The 25547-nt window shown below is 46.6% G+C and overlaps 1 protein-coding gene across 4 annotated transcripts in view; it reads right to left on the bottom strand.

Annotated features, from left to right (window-relative positions):
• The window catches only part of CC2D1A (coiled-coil and C2 domain containing 1A), a 322722-nt gene that overhangs the window by 173652 nt on the left and 123523 nt on the right, over nucleotides 1-25547 (bottom strand). For all 4 annotated transcript variants that reach the window (XM_078685567.1, XM_078685558.1, XM_078685572.1 and 1 more), the window contains exons 2-11: nucleotides 13212-13365; nucleotides 12695-12804; nucleotides 11481-11546; nucleotides 9876-10013; nucleotides 9103-9433; nucleotides 7066-7190; nucleotides 6680-6752; nucleotides 5567-5668; nucleotides 5336-5466; nucleotides 3973-4045 (exon numbers count right to left, since the gene is read on the bottom strand). In XM_078685567.1, coding sequence (XP_078541693.1) covers nucleotides 3973-4045; nucleotides 5336-5466; nucleotides 5567-5668; nucleotides 6680-6752; nucleotides 7066-7190; nucleotides 9103-9433; nucleotides 9876-10013; nucleotides 11481-11546; nucleotides 12695-12804; nucleotides 13212-13365 — 1303 coding nt within the window. The remainder of the gene's footprint in view (nucleotides 1-3972; nucleotides 4046-5335; nucleotides 5467-5566; nucleotides 5669-6679; nucleotides 6753-7065; nucleotides 7191-9102; nucleotides 9434-9875; nucleotides 10014-11480; nucleotides 11547-12694; nucleotides 12805-13211; nucleotides 13366-25547) is intronic.

The raw sequence follows: 25547 nt of genomic DNA, 5'->3' as shown, positions 1-25547 counted from the left end.
CATGGACACCTTTGGCCTGGGGGAACGACAATACTTGCACTACCGGGGCCTTCAGGAAGTGGCGAGAGCCGCGTGGCCCCAGTTTCCGGAGGCGCCCCCGTTGTCCCACACCCTGAACATCCTCCTCTCTTGCGGGAGAGGGCGGAGGTTAATTTCTCTGCTATATTCAGCCATGAGACGGGACTCGGCCCCGCCGGTTCCGCCTTCCTGGGATGCCTGGGAGAGGGACCTGGGTATCGCCCTGTCCCCGGGACAGCGCAAGCGCGTAGGGTGTCTTACCCGCAAAGTGTCCTGCAATGCGAGATTCAAATTGACGCATTTTAACTTCATGCACCGCACCTCTATGACCCCGCTGTCCTTAAGGCGTATCTCAGGAGATAGGGAGGACAACTGCCCCAGATGTGGGTTCGGGGAGGAGGGGTTTATGCACCTGGCCTGGGACTGCCCCCTGGTTGCTAGCTTCTGGAGGGAGGTGGTAGTACGTATCCGGGCCGTAACTGGCCTTCGGCTTGATCTGAGCCCGCTTCACTGCCTATTAGCCCTGGTCCCTAAATCCAAAAAGAGGAACCTTTCCTACAAACTTTTGCAATTAATGTTGGTGCTGGCGAGGCGTAGAGTAGCGATCACCTGGATGGGGCACAGAGCGCCGGAGTTGTCAGCATGGCGTAGAGATGTAAGAGAATGGTCATTAGCTGAAGAGACGCATATGCAGATGTCCCGAAAGGATGTGAGGTTGCCGGACGACCTCCTTGCATGGAGAGTTATGTGTGCCTCGGAGATGTCTCATAGCGACTCGGATGGTACGAGTGCTGAACTTTTTTCCTCAGGGGACTCGGGATCAGAGGGGGAGGGGGGAGGGAATGGGGAGGTTGGACCCACGCCAATGTAGGTGCAGTGCCTGTTTCTTGATAGCATCTCATGCGATTGCTGTGGTTGTCATGATGCTTATAAATATAGACTGTATAGGACTCACTGTACCATTTAGTGCCATAATGAGATTACCGTATTGTAGACACTTACTAGATGAACGATGCCAAGGTTCGGGGGGGGAGGGGGGACTGTTTTTCTTACATGTTGCAAAATCAAAAATAAAGGTTTTAAAAAAAATAAATGTAGATTTACGGTGATAGGAAAACCCTTCAAGTACTGACAAAGCCAATAACTCCTGCCAATGGAGAGGGCTTTGTCAATGTTTTTTCAGCCATGTTCCACAGCAGCATGGCTGAAAGTAAAACAAGCATTGAAAATGCAATAGGTCTCGCAATAACGCGAGTCTGAACTATTAGCATTGTAAATGATTATGCCCTTTATTTTTGCGTTCTGGTTTTTGGAACATAAATAAAAGGCTTTGCCATTTACAAGGCCTATAGCTTAAATTTGCGTTAAAACGAGACCTATTGAATTGCAATGGTGGTGGTGCTGCTGAGTTTTCTCTGAAACTGCACCCACAATCTGCACCCGTGTGTGAGTGGCGTTGCGTGTGTGAGTGGCGTTGCGTGTGTGAGTGGCGTTGCGTGTGTGAGTGGCGTTGCGTGTGTGAGTGGCGTTGCGTGTGTGAGTGGCGTTGCGTGTGTGAGTGGCGTTGCGTGTGTGTGTGGCGTTGCGCGTGTCAGTGGCGTTGCGCGTGTCAGTGGTGTTGCGTGTGTGAGTGGCGTTGCGTGTGTGAGTGGCGCTGCGTGTGTGAGTGGTGTTGCGTGTGTGAGTGGCGTTGCGTGTGTGAGTTGCGTTGCGTGGCTGAGTGGCGTTGCGTGGCTGAGTGGCGTTGCGTGGCTGAGTGGCGTTGCGTGTGTGAGTGGCGTTGCGTGTGTGAGTGGCGTTGCGTGTGTGAGTGGCGTTGCGTGTGTGAGTGGCGTTGCGTGTGTGAGTGGCGTTGCGTGTGTGAGTGGCGTTGCGTGGGTGAGTTGTGTTGCGTGTGTGAGTGGTGTTGCTTGGGTGAGTGGCGTTGCGTGGATGAGTGGCGTTGCGTGGATGAGTGGGGTTGCGTGGATGAGTATGAGTGGGGTTGCGTGGATGAGTGGCGTTGCGTGTGTGAGTGGTGTTGCTTGGGTGAGTGGCGTTGCGTGGGTGAGTGTGGTGTAGCGTGGATGATAGTGGGCTTGCGTGGGTGTGAGTGGCGTTGTGTGTCTGTAAGTGTTGCTGTGTGGGTGAAAGTGGCACAGAGCCTTTAATGTGACATTTCAGATGCAGAGCATGAGATTGATGCAAGGAGCAGGCATGGGAAACAAAACCTTCCTGATGTGAGAGACGATAACGGGTGCATATGCATAGGAGGAGAATACAGGTATATGGCATGTGAAGATATCAGGTGGAAAGATTGGGTAGGGAAGATAATAGGTTCAGGGCTTGCAAGGCATGAGTAGAGTAAAGCATGACAAAATGGTGCAAGGCATGAAAAGAAACTAATGCCAGGTGTGGAAATTGAGGAGTAAAAATAACGATACGGCATGAGATGTCCAGCAAGAGAATATAAAATGTGTGCCAAATTCAGGTGGCATGGGTAGGTAATCTAGTTCAAGCAACTGTGATATAAGTGACATCACAGGCTTTGGTGTGCAAGGCTAGCGAAGGGCCGTCACTGATGTAAGGCTTAGGAAGAGAACATAAAACGTCGAAAACAAGGACAGCGAACAAGATAGCTGTCTGACCGTAGCTGATCCGAAAGTTGCCTTGTTTGCTATGATTACAAGTGCAAAGAATGTCCCGAGAAGGTAGGGAGTGCAAGGCATGATACAGGAAATTATGTGTGCCTTAAACCATGGTAATGTAAGCAAACTGATACAAGTTGATCGGCCGGGAAGCGGCCAGGAAACACAAGTACGGCCGGCCACATAATTAGGGGAGGAGAAGCCGCACATCACACGCTGGGAGAAGCCCTTTGATGTGCTGTGCGGCCGCGATGCGCGCTCTGTGCTGGGGGAGGGCCATTAGGAACAGGAACAGATGGCCATGAAAGTGTATGGGCCAAATGCGCGTGCCTGTACGTGCACTCGAAGAAAACGCCACGGAAAAAAGCGGTGGTTTGACTATCCGATGGAGCACTTGAATTCTCCCCCATTTCCCATTGCTTCGCAATGGAAAAGGACGAGACCTAATAACGTTATGGTGCAGTCTGCTCTGGCCAGGTCATAGCTTTTTTTACAGTGGTTGGGGGCGGGGCCAACGTGAACAGAGGGAGTAGGGAACACGATGGACAGCAGGAGGGGGCAGGAGGGGTAAGCTACACAGTGGACAATGGGAGGAGAGTGGACAAGCAACACAATGGACAGTGGAAGGGGTAAGTAACGCAACTGACAGCGAGACGGGGCAGACAGAACAAACACAACCATGGAGTGCTTCCACCACAAGAGAAAAGTAGCTCCAAAGATCAAGCAGTGGAAAGGCACTGGGCAAGCAAGCAGTACTTAGGCCATACTTCAGGAGAAGGTTGAACACAAGAAGAGGAATGGAATCCAGCACGAACTGACTAAATAGAAGCACACAAATGAGAGTAATGGTAAAGCCAACAAATGGTAAGCAACAGGCCCCTAAGCCTCCTGTAAGTAAACAAAATATCTTGCACAGGACAGCGCATGCATGGTCTCCGGCGAGGCCTAAAAACAACCTATAAGAACATCACAACAGAGAGGGAACTAAAGGAACAACCAAATGAAGTGGTTCCACATGGTCAGATCAGCATGGCCCTATACAATTCTGATGAAACAATAAACCAATCTGGAGGCTACATGCACAGTGCCCTCTTTAAACTATCTTCTCATTCCCTTTCCTATCCTCACCGCGGCTATTGGCTTACCAACAGGATATAGATGGTATCAACCATATGTTTCCTCCGGTTTTTGCACACCACGTACACTCAAAAAACATAGCAAAAAAGAAGCTCCTTTCCGCAGGCAACCAATAAGAAGCTTCATTCAGGTTGAACAACCAAGAGACAAACTGTGCTTTTAATTTTCTTTAGAGTTCATTGTAGCTTACCAGGTGGCACTGGGAGCTCTGAAAAGTCAACCGTTTTCCCTGCCTTATGGGAACGGATGGCATCCTGGTATTGCTGAAAGAGACAATGATGCAGTAAGAAAAGCTTTCGCAGACTGTTGTTCTATATTCCTCACTCCGAGACTAGGCAACAAGATACTACCCCAAAATATGAAGGGAGGAACTGGTGGACGAATGATACGCTGGTCCTGAACTCAGAATTTCACCCAGCATCATCACAATTGTTTTCTCACCTTTTTGGCTTTCTAATGGTCTCTTTGCTTGCTTGTTCTAAAATGTGTGGGTTGGTAATGTTGGAAGTGAGCTGCAGGAGCTGATCACTTAGGTGGGAACTTGTCGGTTTTTTTGTCAGCACGAGGTTAGGAGTGGCTGAAGCCAGGCCAGGTGCTAGGCTTTGGTGGTTCGCTATAGATTAAAATGGCCTCATTTGCCTCGGGCTGCGTGGACTAGAAGGCCAAATTAGAAAATCATTGCAAGCAATGCGGCAAAATAAGACAAAACTCCAGGGGGTTGAGGTGCTTAAATAGGATGTACAGACTCATGCAGGGACACACTGGACACTACTAGTAGTCTTATCAGAGCCAGTTTGAAGCCATGTAAGCAGGTGGGTCAAGGAAGTAATTTGAAAATAGCACCATTAAGTGTTAACCCATCTGCTATACTTTTTGAAGGGGAGACCCAAGAGACTAATAACAGTTTTATACCGTTGGCAAATAAAATCAGATAATTTTTTAATTCCTGTTGCGCAGAGCTATGATATGCCACCAAAGGGGAGTAGTGGAACAATGCCCAGAAATATGTAGCCTTTGGCCTAAATCAGCAATATATTCTTGGGAAAGGTAGAGTTGAAGTGTCAGAAGAGAGACAGAGAATTTCTCCTAATAAAAGGCCTTACAAATGAGGTACCAGGATACCTGCAATTGGCATACCAGAAAAGAAAGTAACATCAGTAGAAAGAATGGGAGTCGTGTATCATCACTGGTGTGCCTCCTGACTGTTCTGCTTTACAAGGGTGAGACCCTCTCTTCTCAATCCAGGGAGTTACATGCTCAAACTCTCTCTTTAGAAAGGTTACCTGTTCACTGCACACTCAAATATATTACCCGGCCCAGTAGGTTATCCATCCTACTTCTCTTGCTTAACATAAGGTTGTATTCCGCTGTTCTCCCAGGTGAGGTATGTGGCCAATGCGTTTGCTTGTCAGGTGATTTACATGCTTATTGTGTTCTTATCTGAGTTTTCACACTTAAACTCTTCAATCTATTATTTGCCCCTACTACTGCCACCTCAGACACATTTCTAGACTTCTGCTGTCTCAGATGAGGTCATGGCTTCTATTCCTCACCTTTACAATGCGCTCATGCATCCGTGCCTTGCGGTCATCACCCTTTTCTTTGGCCTGGGCAGCTGCAGTTTTGTATCTGTCCATCCTCTGCTGCATGGCCTCTAACATGTCCCGGGGAGGTGGGGGAATTCCTGAGAGGAATAGAAGAGAGCTCATAATCAGGATAGGATTCCCAGAAGAGGTGTCTGTGCTGCAGCACCTCACTCATTACTCTGTAAAAAACGCTCCTACCTGAGACACCTGGAGGTGCTGCACTTCCAGCTGGAATCACTGCTGTCGGGCTTGGAACTAAGTGCTGTGGAGATGGAGATAATTTCTGCTTTGGGAGCTGATCTGGGAAAAGCCAAGCAGGAGATGGAAACAATCACTGAACAGTTGCATAGGCAGAACTGCACGAGAAATGCAACAAATATAAAGTTTAATGAAGGCCCAAATAATTGGTTCCTAGATGTTATATTTATTCATATTGCAATAACTCACTCTGAATCCAGAATAAATCCTACTAATCGTCATGACCAACTATCCTTCAATTACATACAAATAAACGCATATAACCTTTGTTAATCAGATATTTGCGCCACTGTAAAACCCGGATGTCATTACAACCTAACAGTTCACAGAGGGAAATAATAAAACAGATTGCTTGCTTATGCACTAGAGAGAAAAAAACACATAACAAAATCCTCTCTACATTTCTAAAAATGGAAAGAGATATTAAAACATTTTTTAGGAACAGATCAAGAATAGGCAGTTATGCAGGCTAGGTGTACCTCCTGCAAAAAAGAAACCCAAAACAGGTGGACTAGATGTACCCCTTCAAGAAATAATAGAATCAAAATAGTCAGAAAGTCTATTCACGGCAAAGAATGATATATCCAACTAAGAAAACAGTCGGGTAGCATTGGTTTTACAGAAAAATATATCTAAGAAGACCATCCACAGGGTCAGTCAGGAAAAAAAATTGGATTGACATTGTGGCAATTACACATGCTATAAAGGAAGAGGAACCATAGTGAGAGATGAAAGGCCAAACAGGGGTGTAATTCTGTCTCTAAGCCCACAGCCAGGAGGTTGTGGCAGGACTGAAGAAGGACAGACATTAACAGGACACTTTGCAGCATGTAGGTTGTGGCCAAAAAGGTGAGGCATTAGGATAGAGAGATACTGAAAGTTATACTGGGGGGTTGTGGCACGAAGAGCATGGAAGAGAGGGCATGAAAGGGGCAGACTAACAGAGAAGGTGTGGAGGTGAGAAAATGACAGTACACCAGATCCATTGTACAAAACTGCCTTTTTGTGGAGAGCATGGGAGTACCTTACATTAACACAGATTTCACCCTTTACCTGGCGGAGGAGGCAAGCTGCCCATATCCACAGTCTCTCCTTGTTCAAGTGCTGTTAAGATAGAATCCATGCCCTGAAGGAGTACAAGATGCACAGGCATCAAAAACCAACAAAAAAGTATATGAGTGTAACAAAGGAATGACGAAGGGGCATTAATGAACTCTAACATTGGGGAGGAATGGAGAACCCATTCAGACAGATACAGCAAGGCTGATGTATATTTTTACATCAAACTGAATGGAGTAGACTGTGGTACCAAGATCAAAAGGAGGTGCAGCTTTCCGGCATCCAGGACAAAAGTTGATCTTCTTCCCCCTGCCTTTTAGATGGAGTACAGGGAAAGATACTTTTAATCAGGCATGGGTGCTCTTCCCAGACACACTCACCTTTGCAATGCGATAGTACTGAGTTGCCATTTCTGTGTCACCCTTCTGCTTGGCATTCAGCGCTGCCAGTTTGTACTCGCGTTGCCTCCCTAAAAGGAGGGCCTTTGTGCTAGAGTCCTGAGAACCTAAAGAAAATAAGAACATGTGTATATGAGACCCACCCCTTTATTGAACTGCTTTTTACTACTTTATGACTGTCTGAGCAGCAACTTCACAAGCTGAATCAGCCTGCCTGTGGTTCTGGAACCCAAATGTGGTAGTTTGTGTCTAAATATGTACAATACATACAGCTTAGTGACAGTACTACATGCCAAACAATTATGTCAGGCAATGAGTGAATGACTTTGCAGACTAGCAAATTACCCGAAAGATGATTTTATTTGCCAACCTCTGTTGCATATGGACTGTTTGACATATTAGGCACCCATGTGAACTGACAGGGTCCCTGCAGGCCTAGGACTTGGGACTACAGATGCACTCTGTTGGCTAAACTGAATGTGATGCATGACATCACTTTGAAATGTTAACTGGTAACTGATCAGTGGGTCTGAAGATTAGCTCTTTACTCATTCGGCATGTCCTCTTGCTGATACCCAAATCAATCCCAAATTTCATGTGCATTTCCCACTCTGGTCTTCCAAGTGGGCAGCGCAGTTCAAAGTTCTCTCTCAAGAACCTGAGCACTAAGGGGCAACATGATTCCAGAGTCCTTGCTTACCCTTATAAATAACTGTTCAGGATGCAATTGCCTTTCCTAGTTCCTGCTTCAGAAGGTCTTTGGTAAGGTATGCTCATGTTTAACTTTGTCAGAAAAGGGAATCTTTAAAATTTCCATGGTGAGAAGTGTTCACAATCAACAGGAACATCCAAGACAAGACTGCTGAACAATACAAAGATAGGAAGGCCTGGACGATTACTGTGTATGTTAGTGCATGCAGTTACTAGAGGAGAGATGTTTACAGCTACGCACGAGGCAAGCGTTCCATAACACAAAAGGAGGCAGACCTGCTAAGACTGTGTACAAACCATGAAGGGAGATTTGACTTGTGACATTCAGGAAGGCATACTCACCAAGATTTGAAGGAATATGCATAAAAGGTGATTATGTTTTCGCAGCCTGATTAACTAAAACTATGACAGGTAACCTAACAGAAAGTGACAGTAAGAGTGTCTGTTGAGTCCAATAGCGACTACGCCTTAGAATGGAGAAAGGAGACCCTAGCACTGGGAGCACCGACCGGAGGCTGTCCCATACTGCCTTTGGCAGGTATCAACGTAATACAGTGCTTAGGTATGAGAAAATTCACATCAGTCTTCTAATTAAATTATCAGCCCGCGAACTTCGGGTCCTGCTGGCATTTTCACCATCAGTGTGAGGGGGTGTGAGCATTCATAGATCACACAGAACAAAGCAAACGACCAACTGGCAAAGATTCTCATTTTGATCTGGTCTGGGCAAAGGCTGGGATTGGATCAGCTCAGAGCTTCAGTGAGAAGGAAAAGAGGTTACCTAGGTACCTGGTTTGAGGCGTTAGAGAGTTCCTGGGGTTCAGTTCAGAAATCATCATATTCCACTAATGATACATCAATGGGAGGACACTGCCTTGAGTCTTAGCAAGTGACAGCCTGGGGCCTGAGGCAAGAAATGGATAGTCCATTACAAAGAAGGACTTTTTCCCTTGATGTGTTTTATGCAACTTAATTTTTATGGTCGCCAGCCTTGCTACTCTTTTTACAGACAATATTGGCACATTCCCTAAATCTGCCCTTACCCCATTTGTCCTGCTATCCTGCTGTAGCCATAGCTAGCATAGCCAGAATCCTTTTTGCAGTACAGTGCTCTTTCCCTTCTTCCCGCTAGCACCGCGACTGCCCCACCAGCCCAAACTGCAATTCTGCTACTTTCACTAACAATTCAATCGCTACGCAGATACCAGGAACATTGGGGAGGTGGGGAATGGCAGCTCCTGCTTTTTTCTCAAAGGCGTTCGAGGCCAGAGGACACCCAATAGTTTGAGAATATGGTATTCCACTTACCTGAGCTAGTGGAGGACGGTCTGGGAGCTGCTGGGGTTGGTATCGCCACAGGAGGCTCAACTGGTTTGGCAGGTACAGGAGGGGGTAATTTTGCCTTTGGTAACACTGCTGGCGGAAGTCTGATGGGCAATGGTGGCTCAGCTGGAAGACTGCTGTGCGAATTCACTTGCTGGCAGGGAGCAGCATTCCTAGCTGGCTCCACCAGGGTTCCTTGCAATGCTTCTGGGGTCTCCTCAGCACCCCTACTCGTTCCCAGTGCGACTGGGGGTGGAAGCTCTTCCTCGTTAATAGACTTCCCCTTCCGTACTGAGGCCAGCATACTCTCAAGAGTCTGAGATTGAAAAGGACAATTTAATCAAGCTACGACCCAAACACATTAATTTCAACTCAAAACTGTTATGTTTTTCCATCATGATCTGTGGAGTCATATGATGCATATGACTTTGAAAGAAGACTATTAGTCCAATTAGTTTATCTTGATTTGGGAAAATTCTAACTAAACCGACAAACCAAGTTCAAGACAACTTTTATTACAGAATGTGGAAATGTGTGCTGGTAGTCACAGGTAGATAAACACAAAGTTTTCCATTTTAAGTTTTTTAATGACAATCTCAGAATGGCTTACCATTACCCCATACTTTCATAATAAATATTTCTGTGCTGCAAAAAAAACTATGAGGAAAACATTTCATAGAAAATTAGTTCACAGATTTTGTAAATATGAGGACTGTGGAATGGTGAGCATAGATAATCGCACAATTAAGGATTCTTACCTTTAGGCCCCTCTCATACCGACGAACTTTTGAACTTTCCCCAGTCTGCTTAGCATTGGTGATGGCGGTTTTATACATGTCAAGCCTTTCTATGACTGTGGATTCAAGGCTGCCAGAGGCTGCTGGGGTCGAGATCAGCTGGGAAATGAGAAAGTCACTGATTAAGTTTGTAATACATTGTTTAAAAAAGTATCAACATATGCTCCTCTTATGAGTCTGCAAGTTAAAGGAGCCTGAGTAAACAATGTCCCTCAAAGCGCGCACTCCATTCAAGTGGAAGGAAAATGTACACAGAAATTGAAACCATAAACATTTTCATAATGAGTGCATTTCCACTAAAACATTACAACATAAATGTCTAGTCGGCCCCAAATCTTAGAGCAAGGCTCATCCAGATTAAAACTACAGGGCCTGGGAAAGAAGACTGGGAGCGAGATGAGATAATGGTTTTGAAATTCTGAGATGAATGGGGGAAGATGGGGGGGGATAAAGAAAAGACCTATGGAGAAGTACTATGCCTCTGTGAAATTGTTTGTAGTTCTGAAGCAGAAACAGCCTACTGAGCACCGCTCCATGCTATGGTCAGGGCCATGAGGCAGCCAGTTGTCTAAGTCAGACACTCAAAGTCACAGATGTTCATAGATTATAAGCAGTTTTGGAATATACAATCATTTTCAAGTGCCACAAGAAATGCGTTTCTGTAGCTGGGGGGAATGTATAGCTATGTTTGACAAAGTTATGTATTGGAGACTTTTTTGTCTGTCTTGTTTCACTTTTACGGAATTCAGGCCACCTGGCATAGGGTAAAGAAACTATGTATCTAGACTCTGCAGAGAGGAGCAAATATGGCAAGGGATAAAACCTGTATTTGTTCTCTAGAGATCCACATAAGTCTTTATTCAATTAAAATATTGAATAAGGTTTATGGGGAAATAGTTCTCAAATTCTGAAAGAGGTGTTACAGACTATTACATCAGAAGCAACTGATATGCGTGAGGGGAGATGGCTTTCTAGGGGACTTATTTGCACTACAATGCAGGATACAGGGGGAGACTGAACCGTTGCATGGATGTCAAACAACCGTCAATCGAGCGCTAGACCTAACATTTGAGGAATGTCAGGAATCTTAACAAAAGGAGAGGGGAATCATGTAGCGCAACAGTGAAATTGAAATAAACTTAGTTTTATAATGTAGTTCATACTGCACTTATGCCATTTCTAACCACTTAATTAACATGTTTTACCATTACCCATGTTTATGCTACCAACCTCAGAAGGACAGAAGGCCGAAATGGCCTTGCCAGATTTTAACTTGTAACCTGCAGATCAGACCAGATGTTGGTGATTAGTGTTACCTCTCTGAACCAACTGGCCAAACAAATTCCAGCTAACTGGAAGCACCCCAGAAAAACACAGCTTATCGGAGCACTCAAAGTTACTCCTGACAAAGGGGTTTCGAGAGAGTATCTTCTTACTCCATTCCTTTGTCTTGTGGTTTGTTGTAATAAGATGGCACATTCAGACTGTGCCCACAAGTCTTAAGACATCACACCTTGGAGCCTGACAAACACCCAAGACTCAGGAAATCTAAAATTGGGACATTACCTGAGAAGCAATAGGCTTAGCGGGAATGGGTGCATCATCTTCACCAAGTACATCATCTAGTTCAGCCTAAAAGAGAGAGAGTCCGCGATTAGCAACCGATCCCAGTCAATTCAATCCCGTCACTTTACTCTTCCTCCTAGTTGTTGAGTTTAATCTTGTTTAATGCAGCAGGAAATAGATAAGCAGCAGAACTTTGCTCCTCCGGAGAGCGATAGGCTTCAGTTGAAGAAGTGGAGAAGGTACAGATCTCCTGATTAACTGGTTTTATTACAGTACTGTATCGCCTCTGTAAAAATCATCTTCAAATGTGAAACAGCCAGAACACAGTAGAGAAAAATAAAGATGGGTATTATGCAAAGAGATGACATTTGTTTATTAGTGGTTTATAATAGGAAGGTGCGTTGAAGATCCTTTAGAGTACCAGGTGAGCATTCCAAAGCCCGAAACCTAAGATGGGGAATATTTTCTCTCTGAAAGTGCTTTTGGAAGCGTGCCTCTGGAGGGTCACCAGGATTCCAAGCAAGAATCCACAAGGGGCGGTCAAGAGAGGGTAAATGGAGAATGTTCTTAACGAGCAACAGCAGCTACTGTGGACCCCACATTCTCAAAGCACTGCCAGGGGTCCAGGGGCCTTCCCTCCCTCACAGCCCAACACAGGAGACAACACAAAGCCACAATTGTTTCAGATAGCACAGGATAAGCCCCAGACTCTTAGTCCACTAAAGAGACATCTAGGGGCCCCTTGGGAACCGATCCATTCTGCAAGCACAACAAATAACTTGTACTCCACACTCATAGAACTTTGAGTGCTCCAAGGACCTCCTTCAGCTCAAAAAACACAAGCCCTTGCGATAGCCATCTGACCAGGCAGCAACAGGAGCCACTGTATGACTTTCCCGCTAGAGCAACAGAATTTGTCATGGCATCCATCTACTCACAACACTTGAAGACCCAAATCCCCCTTTCCCTTACAACACCTGGAGTGGGCATGCACCCTACACCTCCCTCATCAAAAGCATTCAGAAATAATGAGGTCTTCATCCCGTAAGACAAGAACGAGCATCTACTGGGGCCGCTTTCTCTTTCTTCATCAGAAAGATAGCAGAACTTTCTAGGGCTGTTGTTCCATAGGAGCCCCAAGAAGCAGCCAAAGCCCAGACCACCATCTCTACTGGATACATTTGTGCTAGTAACCTACTGATGCCTCATTTTACCAGTAAATCATCGTCATTTTCCAGATCCTCATCATCCTCCCCATCTTCCTCATCCAGATCCTTCATGCACATGGCTGCCATTCTCTCGATGTGCTCCATTGGCAGCGGGACTAGAAACAAGAAAAACAAGCAATCAATGCCGTGTCAGGTGAGGGAAATAACAAGATGCAGTGTGCAGAAAGCACGGATATGTGCAGAAAAAGAGGAGAAATCAATGCGATTTCAAGACCATACAAGTAAAAAGTGAACTCTACTGACAAAAAAATGCTTTGCTGTGCACGTTCTTAACAGGCTAATTCAGTTCAGACATCCCTGCATGTGCAAGCTGCATGCGCACATAGTGGCTCTGACAGACTAGTGCCAATTCACTTAAAACTCACAATGCACTTACGCACTCAAATCACAACTCTTCTGTTGAATCGACTGGTAAATAACCATTGATTCTAGTCAGTGCCATCAATTGCTCGGGTGACAGTTTGCATTCTACAAAAACCCATTCAATTCAAACTAGTCCTACCTTTTCCTTTGGGTCTCTCCCTTCCACCTGGGGGTTTTCCTCCAGTGAGAGCTAGTAGCTCTGCCTCTAGATCAGCGTCATTCTCTACATCATCATCATCAGCAGTACTGCCCACCATCATTCCACCCGGAGAGAAATCTATGAGGAGGCCCATCTGTGACCAAAAAAAGAATAACAAATCTAAACACAAAACATGAAAAAGAAGGGAAAGGAAAGATCACATGCGAACAGACATTGATCACATCCAACCAGAGAGAGGTCTGTGAGGACCTCAGTCTATGAGAAGGAGAAACATTACCCCATACAATCCCAAAGGAGACAGCTGTCATTATGTCCCCCAGTTGTCGCAACCACCAGAACAGTCACTGTTCTAGTTATCTTACTTTCCCCACACCATCACTAGACACCATGGCCTCCACTGTGACCACTTCTGTCTGAGATTCCGGCTCCTATTTGTCATCAACACTTCACTCATTTCTATGAAACAGTGTCTCCTCACCCATAATTGCCACCCCTCACGTAAGGCCACCATTACCAGTCTGTCTCTACTCTCTAGCTGTTCTGTTCCATCAATCTCACCTGCAACCCCCTCGCCTATAAGCAATCCCTTTACCTGTATCCAAGAATGAGGGGGCGATAGAGTGCCCTGCCACAAGATGGCCTCTCTTATATGTGGCTCTGCTAGTCAGAGATAATTATCAGTAATTTATCCTCGCTTCCAGGGGACATCGAAGCCCCCCGGACTCATTCTGAGGTCCCTGCTACAGGCTGCATCCGTTGATCGCTCTCCCCGCTGAAACGGACACTGGTGGGCAACATTAGTGCTGCTGACGTCATGGCCCAAGCTGAGGCCTAATCCTGGGGTTGCGGCTGCTTGCGGCCTCCCTGGTCTGTGGACTGGTATGTCCGGGCTACCAGTTGCAGTGTGATCAGCTGCATTCCCTAGCAGACTCTCCTGAGTGGCGCCTCACCTATGCTCACTCCGCCCGCTTAGCAGGGAACCAGACCTTCAGCACTTTACAGGGGACAACAACCAAGGCCGCCATATTGATGAGGCGTCCATGCTGTTGCAATAACTGCTATCCCCTACACAGGGCGCGATGAATTGCCATAGCCTACAGTGGTCCTGCGGGCATGGTTCCCCCGTGATACACCAGACTGTAGCTCCACTGTGGCACAGTCTCCCCTGCCGAGATCCGCGAGGCGAACGGCCAATTGGAACTACCTGGCGAGTGCACAGAGACAGCGCTGCGGTTTGGGAGGGCCTGTGGCGTGGAGACTGCTGCCTCAGCCTAAGAATACTGCATCATCTGGCTGCCTGAGGGTTTTGGGAACAAGACGGGTTCTTCGGATGAACTCAACACTTAGTCTTATCCACTGCACCCTCCCACCCCCACAGCGCTTTAAGACCCTCACAGGTGAGTAGCCGTGCTTTACAAACCCTGATTGATTGAATTGACTGATTGACGGAGGAGTGCTGTGTCTGGAAGGCCGGAATGGTCTATGGAGGGCAGGCACGAGTCTGAATCTCGGCATTAATGGCACATGGTGAAGTGGAATGACTGCCAGTGTGCTGTGGAACACTATATAACTGCAGCAACCGGACTGGCTAGGCCTTGTAGTGTATTGTTCCCACATACTCTGAATCAGAGCTACTTCTAACCTGTTCAAGCCCCCTGCAGCTACTCAGGGAATGGTGGGCTCTGTACTTTGCATTTGACAATCAAACTGAGCTGGTGTAATTGGAGAACTGCACTGAGGATGCCCAGACTCCACTACGTGTCGCAGTGCGAGTGAGGAACAGTCTCACAATTCCGGTCTATGCTTTGAAATAGTAAATAACCCTTACCAGCATTGATACTCCGATTGTTTGACTGCCATTAGAGCCACTGAGTGGGCACCTCTGCACCCAGCGTGCCCTACATCAGAAGATGGGGAAAAGTGACACAAAGCAACTAAAATTCTCATTTGATAACCGCTGAAAAACACATGCGTTGGAACAGCCTCTGAGGATGCACAGAGAGCGGCACTGGGTGCGGGGAGTCCGTCTATTGACCTGGATATCCACACCATGTTTTTAGATATGAAGCAGAGCCAGGCTGCCATCGACACCAAAGCTGATCTACTTTGGGACAGGTTTGATCGGCTTTACGAAAAGGTGGACAAGCACGAAGACAGCATCGATCAACTGGAACATCACACATTTGATGTCGAAGATGAGCATTCCGGGGCCAGGGAGAAGCATAGAGAAGGTACTGGAAGTAATTCAAAGTAAAAATGAGGATTTAGAAGCCCGAAGCAAGTGGAACAATCTGCTAATTATTGGACTGCCGGAGTCAACAGACATGGGCAAAATGGAAGACATGCTACACAAGCTTTTTGGAGATAACCTCTCTGCCATGCTCACGGTTGAGAGGGCCCACGGATCGCTCGGTCCCAGACCGTCACTTGGAACATCGCCTCATCATTGCTCGATTATTGAATTATCGAGATAGGGCATAACATCTGGCAAGGGAACCACGACCACTAAGCTACAAAGGGATCAAGATATCCATGTTCACTGACTTCACTGTGTCAGTGCAGACTGCAAGCAGAGACTTTCTACTGATCAAGCGCACCCTACAGCGCACTGATGCTAAGTACTTGCTCCTATATCCCGCTAAGCTGCGGATTATACACCAGGGGCAAACTCTAATTTCCACTAATTCTAAAGAGGCCGCAAAATTTGTCATAACCATCACGCTGAGAGCAGGAGGATTGCCTCTGAAGGATCGAGAGCAGGAAGCTGCACATTTCAGTGAAACCGATTAACTTCAAGAAATCTACTCAATTAATAATTGCAGCACTCTGCCACTTCTCAGATCACTGCTCTCTGGATACTTACCTGACCATGAATGGTCCACATGATGAAACACTGAGACTTGCGACACCCATGGGAGTTCCCTTGTAGGGCTGAATCGGCCAGATGGTAAATGCCAGCCGTACCAAATCTCCTTCTTATTACCCTATTGTGGATGTTGCCTAAAGACTGATGATAGCCCAGGCAACATGATGGTTTGGCTACTAATACCTGGTTGGGAATATGCTCTTCTCCAAATTGTACCTCAAGTCACCCAGCTATTTCAGGTTTGGTAAGTGAGCCGGACCCCTAGTTCGCCCCCACTGGATGAGTCCTGGTAATGTATTACATCAATGCTGTTGGGGTTTTGTGGTAGAGGCGGGTTGGGGGTATCTGGTTCAGTTGGGGAACCAAAGTGGGTGATGGGAGGCCATGTTGTCGATTGTGACCACTTGGCTGTTTAATGTTTTATCACTTTTCTTTCTTGGTGTCACTCAGCCTGAACATTTAACTGATGCTGCCCACAGCTTTAAGGAAAATAGCTGCTCTACTGCTCCTTTCCTAACCACTCATGCCGGCAATTTAAGTTGTTTCTTGGAATATCCATGGCCTAAATGACCGACGCAAGGTGCACAAAGTCTTTGCATATCTGCAAAGCCACTCTATAGACATCTGCTTCCTACAGGTGCTGCATCTCACAGAGGGAACACAAGAACGACTTTGAGCTGGATTGATTGGGGAACAACATACAGCTTACTATTTCAGCTCTGCTCGCGCAGTCGTGATCCTCATCAGAAAGGGGCTGCCATGGTGCATGCGCCGGGTCCTATGTGAAACGCAAGGCTGATTTGTTCTTCTTTATGGTATCCTGCAAGACCATCCAGTCAAACTTCACTCTGTATAAGGTTTCAATACCAACAACCACAGTTTTTGCTGAGGTATGGTCAGAGACCGGGACGTTAGGGCTCGGCGCAACTCTATGGGGAGGGGACTTTAATTTGATACTTAACTCCGAGATGGACAGATCAAACAACTCCAGACGCCCCTGCGCAGCTACCCAGCTACAATTGATTATGGAAGACTGATCTGACTGATTTCTGGTGCTTCCGTCATGCTGTCAACAAGGAAGACATGTGTATAACGTCGACCCATGCATCATGGTCACGTATAAACTACTGGCTGGCATCTCATGACGTTCTAACCTGGACAGGTCGGATTTCTCACGTACCGAGGACACTGTCCGACCATGCTCCGGTCTTACTAGAGCTTCAGCTCCCAGACAGCACCCAACGCGCATTCACTTGGAGGCTTCCTGACGGAGCCCTGCATGATCGGGTATTCCGGGAAGATATCAGGACAGCAGTAGTGGAATATTTTGAACATAATGACAACTCAGAGATATTGCAGTTTTCTCTTTGAGAGGCCTACAAAGTCGTCATTAGAGGGATATATATCGCAAAGCAGGTGGACGTACTCCGTGCACTGTGCGATGACCTTGTGTGCCTGCAGAAGGAGATCAGGGAGCGTGAACTTCTGTTTTTTGCAGATCGCAATGACTCCAGACTTGCGTCCATTTGTAGCAAGCTGGCGGAATACGATGAGGCTGTGAAGCAGGAGATGCACTACCTCGTAAGGGAGGCCCGGGCCCGATGCTATGAGGAAGGTGACAGACAGGGCAAGTCTCTTGCCCAACTGCTCCATAAGCCATGGGCAAGCGACACGATGACCTCTGTCAGGTGCACACCAGGGGTGTTGATTGAATTTTTCTCATCCCTATATCAGACCAGTCAATGCTCCGCTCCCCTAGACCTCAATAATTATTTGGAATCAATCCAGCTTCAGTGGCTAGAAGATGGCCACAGACGATATCTTGATGAACCTTTCTCAAGGGAAGAGGTCATTAGAGACATCAGTGCTATGCCTGGAAGTCCTCACTGCCACCTTTTACAAGGAATATGCCCCCTTACTGTCCCCGCATTTGCTTGCCATGTATAAAGAATCACTTTCCTCCAGAGTTCGGCCCCAGTCTCTGCGCTAAGCCCTCATAGTAACAATCCTCAAGCCCAGTAAGGATCCTCACCTCTGCGAATCATACCACCCCTTTTCTATGATCAACATTGACAAAAAGATCCTTGCCAAACTCATCGCCTCACGTCTCCTTCCACTCCTACCAACCATTGTGCAGCCTGATCAGGCCTGTTTTATCCTGGACAGATCAATGTCTTTCAACCTGCTCACCTTTTTTGTACTACTCCACACCACTGACCTGACCTTGCGTGCGGCGGCTGTATTCTTAACCGCCACAAAGGAGTTCAATTCTCTCGAGTGGCCTTACCTCTTGCCTTGTTGATGTGCCTCAGACTGAGCCTTACATTTATTAGAAAAATCCCTCTGTAGATAGACCTATTGCGAGGCAAGGTGGCCGCTGAGGAGCTGTGCTGAGTAGTTGCACTTTTTTCCCTCTCCTGCTTGTGCTAGTTATGGAATGACTAGAGGCGCTGTGGACCCCAGATGGCCGGTGAACACTGGTGGCAGCAAGGATTAAAGGAGAATATACGGTTTATAAATCAAGTCTCCAGGTTCGGACTAAGCTGGGACTGGCTGAGGAAAAAACTTGTAAGGTGGACAGGCGTGGTAGACAGCGAAAAGAATCAAGATTGGGTCTATAAGATGCCGCCCGACCTCCTAAGCAAGACAAACCGAAAGAGATGTCGGATCTATCGGCAACAAAGACAAAAACGGCAGTAACGGCGCTTACTCCGAGCATCGATGCGGGTCTTGGAAAGGCTGGGAAGGCTATGGGGGCAATTCGCAAAGTCCCGGCCCCCCGGCAAAAAAAAAGACAGAGCTTCGCGGAAAGATAGTGGAGACCGTGGGAAATGCTCCAGTTAGCATTACAGAAGGCCGGAATCTGAAAACAGACAAAGCGGTCAAAGTAGATAAAATAATGAAAGGAGCGGACCCCTCAAAAATCAAAGAACCAGGGATGCGGCAGCCTACCCTCACAGAAGTTTTCTCCACAAGGGTCCCCGACCAGTCGGATGGTGTTCAGGAGCAGCTAGAGGCTGGTGAAAGCGTCCTCGAGGACGCTACGGAAGTAGCAGTGAACGCGGAGAATCTGGTTGCCAGGCAACGCCTGGATCCCGTACGAGGCTCAGTAGCGGCGCAGACACCCAGGCAACAGGCTGCTCATGGACATGGCTCGCTGACGGAGGAGGCACCAGGGGCCCACACGGCAGGACTAACATCTAACTCAGTGCAAGCAACGGTAGGAGGAACCCACGAGGCTCTTGGAGGCGCTGACCTGGGGAATTCAAATATGTTCGGGGTTCTGTTGTTAATGGAGGAGGAGATGAACTCTCAAAAGCAATGAGACAGTACCTGGGGCAGCAGGGATAGTTTGACTGATAAAGGCAACGAGGGGAGGACCAGGACTAAGCAGGCAACAGAAAAGGGTGATGGTGGCTCAATAGAGGGGAGGAGTGCTTTTTTTCATTGAACGAGGACATAGAATCTGAATCAATAATGTCAGGAAGCTCAGAGGAGGAGGAGGGTACAGATTCAGGTTCTGATACTTCTGGAAAAGACTCCACGCAACGGAAAAAAATCCCCAGATCAAGGAGGCGTGCTTCGGGTCTCCATTCCTTCCTGAAAGACGTTTAGTATGGGATTATTCGGCTACATCACAGGTCTAGTACCAGGATAATGGTGGAGCCGGGTGGCCCCCTTCTGAGGCCCCACCCAGAAGTGACTCCTTTGAAATTTTATTCACCACCCGTAAACAGATGCAAGCAGAAGCAAGATCGGATAGCCGTAGAGCAAGGCAGGCCACGAAGAAAATTCAAGGGTCTCTTAGGAAAGTAAATAAACTGTATAAAGAAGTGGTGGGCAGAGTAACGGAGGTCGAGGAACGAACAGGGAAATTGGAGGACGATGTTGGAAGCTGGCAATCATTTAAAACGGAACATGAGAAGATGGCGGAGGATCTGCGCTGGAAGATGGAAGATTTTGAGAACAGACAGAGACGGAATAATGTCAGAATTCTGGGCGTGGCAGAAGGGACAGAAGGGCAGGATGTAAGGCAATTTGTTGTAGACCTGTTAAAGGGGGCTTTTCCAGAATCCCAGTGGCAGTGGGAAAGAGAGGTGCAGAGGGCGCATCGGTTCCCCTTTGTATTAAAGAAAGGGCAGGCTTCAGGGGGGCAGGGTGCACTACCTAGGGCAATCCTGGTCAACATAGGGAATTTTTTGCTAAGGCAAGAGATCATAGACAAAGCAAGGCCAGACAGCAGGCGATCATCTCAGGGCATCACGTTTTTCACTAGGCCCGACTTTTGCCACACCACTGTTGAACGCAGATGGAAACTTAGGCAAATGATAGCACCCTTTCAGGCCCTCAGGGCAGAAGCATACCTCCTGTATCCTTCGAGGCTTAAGGTAGTGGTAAAAGGGAAAGTCCACATGTTTTTTTCAGAGATCAAAGCCCAGCAGTTTTTAGATGAGTTTAAGAAACAGAAAACTGGGTATGGGGCAGGGCCTACAAATCCTTGATGCTAGCTGTAGTGTTTAAGTACCTTGATTACGGTAAACTTTGAAATGGAGCAACACAACACAGCATCGGATAGAATGAAGCGGAGGGGGGAAGCGACTCGCACAATTTGAAGCAGCCACACATAGGTCTCACAACCTATTTGCCTGTAAGGGGGTGGGGGGGAGGAGGGGAGCTATGAGGGTGGGAAGGGCTGGGGAGGGCAGAGGGGGGGGAGGAAAGGGCACACAAAGCTATGGTGATTTTTGGTTGGCACAGCACACTTGGGTAGGAAATACGGTAGGAGATGTACAAGATATACAGGGTACAAAAGGAAATATATGGTATCAACAGCCGCATTCTCTTTTTAGCAGATTAGCAGTATTATTTGTTGGATACAAAATCTATCTAGATGGCATGTAGAATAGCTTCAATAAATGTATGCGAGCTGAACGAAATAAATAAAAGACATAGAGTGGCTGCACTTCTGAATACTTTGCGGTTGGATCTGGTTGGTCTACAAAAGACTCACATAGAGGGTAACAAAGAATATCTCCTGGAACAGCTGGGGTTTGCAGTTTTAGCAAAAACTAATCAAGGGACCAAAACTAGAGGGGTGGTAGTGCTGGGTAGAAAAAGAGATACGATAGTGAAAAGGAAAAAAGAAGATCAATGGGGGAGGTGGGTGCTGTTGGAAATAGTTTTTAAAGGGGAGATAATCACGTTGGTTTCAGGAGGATGACCCGGATGTCTTTCAGTATTTGGATGTGGAATTGGCACAATGGCCTGAACCAATCATATGCTGTGGCGATTTTAATTTGCATGATCCGGTTAGTTCATTTTTGCAACCCGGGAGCCAATATTTAGGTAGAAAGAAGAAAACCTATAGAGCATTGACAGATATGGTGTTAAATAATGCTTTAGAGAATCCATGGGTAAAGTGGCACCCGAATTTAGATGGAAGCACTTTTTTTTCAGCCCCCCACCAGGTATTGGTTAGACTTGATTATTTTTTAATTTCAAATAGTTTGGTTGATGGGTCAAAAATAGAAAGACACCCTCGCATCATATCGGACCACAGCCCGTTAGTGCTAACAGTTAAATTGGGTCAGTTTCAAAGGAAAGAGCTACAGTGGACCTTTGAAAGGGTGTTGCTGCAGGATCAGGAATATCGGGCAGTCATGATAAGGTGGATCAAGAATTTCTGGGATATAAACAGGGGGACAGCATCCCCAGGGGTAGTGTGGGATACATTTAAGGCCGGGGTCAGAGGGGAGACAATGAGCTTTGTACTCTCAAGGCAGAAGAGGGAGAAACTGAAGGCAGAAGAGATGCGTAAAAGCCTGTTGAGAGTTGAAGAAGAGTTAGCACTAGCTGTCAGGCAGCAATCCCCGTTAGATCACATAATGCTTAGATTTATTGCACTCAGAGCAGAGGCGGTGGAAGGGATCGCCAAGAAAACCACTGAAAAATATCTCGCCAAGAAGGAGAGCGCGTATGAGCTCAGCGAAAGGGTGGGCCATATTTTAGCTGTTCGGACTAGGCAGAGAGGAGCGGCATCAGATATTAAGGAAATCATAGACACACAAGGAAATACTGCTAGAGAACCCGATCAGATAAGGGAAGTATTCAGGCAATTTTATTCAGATCTATATGCAACAGATAACACGGGGGGTGGTGGATATAGAAGGATATCTGAGTGAGGTAGTCCCTTCAAAGCTCTCTTTGGATGACAAGGCTGAACTAGAAGATACATTTCAGCTAGAGGAGTTTGTTACAGCGCTTGGCAGCCTACCTTCGGGGAAGGCTACGGGTCCGGATCAGATCCCGCTGGAATGCTTTAAAACATTTCAAACAACTCTTATGGGGGATATGTTTAACATCATGCTATTGGCACAGAAGGGAGAATCGATACCTGAGTCCTGAGGAGGGGCCGACATCATAGTAATTACAAAGAAAGGTAAACCTGTGACCGCTCCAGGCTCATACCACCCGATTACTCTGATGAACTCAGATGTAAAGATATATTAAAAAATGCTTGCTAAAAGACTAGCACGGGTTGTAGAGAGTCTGGTCTGCCCTTCCCAGCATGGGTTTATCCCAGGAAAAGGGACAACACAGCATGTCAGACAGGTAATAACTATGTTTGACGCAGCAGGTACCCTAGGAGACCCTATGGCAACGCTGTTTTTAGAGGCAGAGAAGGAGTTTGATAGGGTCTCCTATGGTCGGTCATGAGGTGGAGTGGCATACGGGAAGGCTTCATTAGAGCTATACAGACTCTATACAAAAATCCAACGGCCAAGATCAGAGTCAATAGGGGATACTCGACAACTGTCAGAATTAGTAGAGGGACCAGGCAGGGCTGTCCGTCATCCCCCCTGCTATTCGCGCTTTATCTGGATCCGTATCTGCGCAGACTAGAAAGGAACCCAGGGATACCGGCAATGAATATAAATGGCTGCAGGGTAAAAACATTGGCATATGCGGATGATGTGGCCATTCTGACACCCAACCCCATAGCTGCTATTAGGGCGACGGAAGCAGAAGCTCAATGCTTTGGACTGGTTTCTGGGTACAGCCTGAATAGATCTAAAACGCAGATTGTCGAGAATAGTTATTTGAGCTGTAATGATGATAGGGTTGTTGGGTCAGCAATATACCTGGGGGTGGCAATATCAGCAAATCTGGATCGGGTGGTGGGAAACAATATGATCCCCTTAATGTTACAAGTAAAAGCGGATTTGGAGAGGATGAACAATTTGCATTTGTCATTGGTGGGTTGCACCAATGTAATTAAGATGGTGATCCTTCCCAAGTTTCTTTATTTTTTTAGATCCATCCCTTTATTTTTTGAGGCCAGTTGGTTTAATACACTGGATGCTATTTGCAATAGGTTCATCTGGGCGCAGGGTAAGACTCGCAGGGCCTACAGATTTATCTCTCTACCAAGAGAGAGGGGTGGGTGGGGCACCCCTGATTTTAGGCTCTATTATATAGCAGCAGCTTTGCAATATATGCAGGGGTTAATAGGTGGAAACAACTGTGATCCAAGAGTGAATAATTTTTCTACAAAAGTATATACAGCTGTATTAGGGATGGAGGTGGGAAATTGTTTTTTAAATTGCATAGACTTTGGATACTTCAAAAGAACGAGGTTTAAGACAATTCTGGCTGCTGTTAAGGTCTGGAATGTTTTTTTTAAAAAGTCTAAGCTGGGGAGATACAATCGGTATGTTAGATTGTATAAGAACAAGTCATTCCCTATGGAAATATTTGGAGATCGAACAATGGCAGAGTGGACGGAAAGGGGGATTGTACAAATTGGTGATGTATTGAATTCTGAAGGGATGGTACAGTTTGCAGATCTTAGAAATAAATATGATATGAGCAACAGAGGCTTTTTTAAGTATCTTCAGATCAGGAGCTTTTTAGCTAGTAAACAAGGAGGACCAGCAGGATTTCATAAAAATGAAATTCTGGAGAAAATAAGAATAGCAGGGGATCGCACGATTCGTTCTTTTCATGCAAGCCTGGTAAAGGAGAAAACAGATGATCTAGAAAAATACGGCAATAGATGGGTGGAGAAACTAGCTGGGGAAACGGGGTGGTTCCAAGAGTCACTAGATTTAGGTCGAACGATATTGTGTGCATCCCCCCTTCAGTCCCAGCATTACAAAACTATATATTCACTTTATTTTACTCCAGCCAGGATAGCAAAATGGGGGGGGGGTACCACGGGTATTACCTGTCCTAGGTGTAATGCCGTTGAAGCTGATAGCATACATATATTTGCTACCTGTCCGCAACTTCATACATTGGTTAGAGATATTGAGGGGTTTCTGGGTAGATCATTAGGGATGCAAATTAAGCTTACTCCATCTTGGATTTTGCTAGGGGTTGGCCTGGATAAGGATGGGGTACAGCGGGATTTCATGTTTGTAGCAATGACGGTACACAGATTAACAATAGCCAGGGCATGGCTAGAAAAAAGCCCACCGGTAATGCAGAGTTGGCTGGCTTACCTAATATTGGCATATAATATGGAGAAGAATATATATGCGCGAAAAGGAAGGAGAGGGAAAACCCTAGGCCTGAGAATATGGGATCCCATAATTAGATGGAAGGAGGGACTAGGCTGCTATTGAAATTGTTAGGTGCAAGGTGTTTTTCTAATATAAATATAACTAGGATAATTAAATGTATTGTATACTGTATATCTTTAATTGACATGAATTGATGGAAATTTAATCAATGATGTAAAACGTGGGAGGAGGAGCTTCGCGAGCATCCAAGATGGTCGCGTGAGCACAGAGCTCCCGGGACCCTCGCCGCCCTTCGCAATTATCCTGAAATATATCCTGATTTCGAAGATGGGCTTTTAAAGACGCGCTTTGGCTGATCTCAATACTTTTTTGAGAATTTCATTTGGACGTCGGGAGCCACTGCTACATCGACTTCGACTTTTGCGGCCTGCCCTAGGACGTGGCCGGGTGCTCTCTTAGCCAGCAAGCCGTGAAGTAGTTGAATAACATCGGCCGAAGGGGTTTTTCCCCCAGGCGGCCTCATCTCAACTTTCGGTTTCGCTTTCCTACTCCGGGCCTCGTTCGATTGGAGGACGGCTCAGATCTACCCTTGATTCGGCTTGGCTTCGCCCCTTCACAACGTGTTTCATCTGTGAGCATTTTGCCTTCAACTTTTCCTGCACTTATCCCACTGTGGGTCACTTTTGCTGACTTTTGGCCTCGCCATACACGGCCATTTTCACCAGGTCTCGCGGGCCCCTTCGGGGCACCCTTTTCAATATGGCCACCAGACCCGACCCTGAGAAGCGCAAGACTAAGACGCCTCTCCATGGGGGACAGATTCAAACCAATATTATGGATCGTTACACCCATCCTAAGGGCTCCCCCGGTGGTACCGGCCGTACTCCTGAAGATCCGGGCGCTGAATCTGCCGCTTCTCCTGAA

The sequence above is a fragment of the Lissotriton helveticus genome, chromosome 1_1, assembly GCF_964261635.1.
Source record: "Lissotriton helveticus chromosome 1_1, aLisHel1.1, whole genome shotgun sequence".
In the NCBI taxonomy this organism is placed as follows: Eukaryota; Metazoa; Chordata; class Amphibia; order Caudata; family Salamandridae; genus Lissotriton; species Lissotriton helveticus.
The sequence above is the reverse complement of the archived record's forward strand: the minus strand, read 5'-3'. Positions and strand labels throughout refer to the sequence as shown.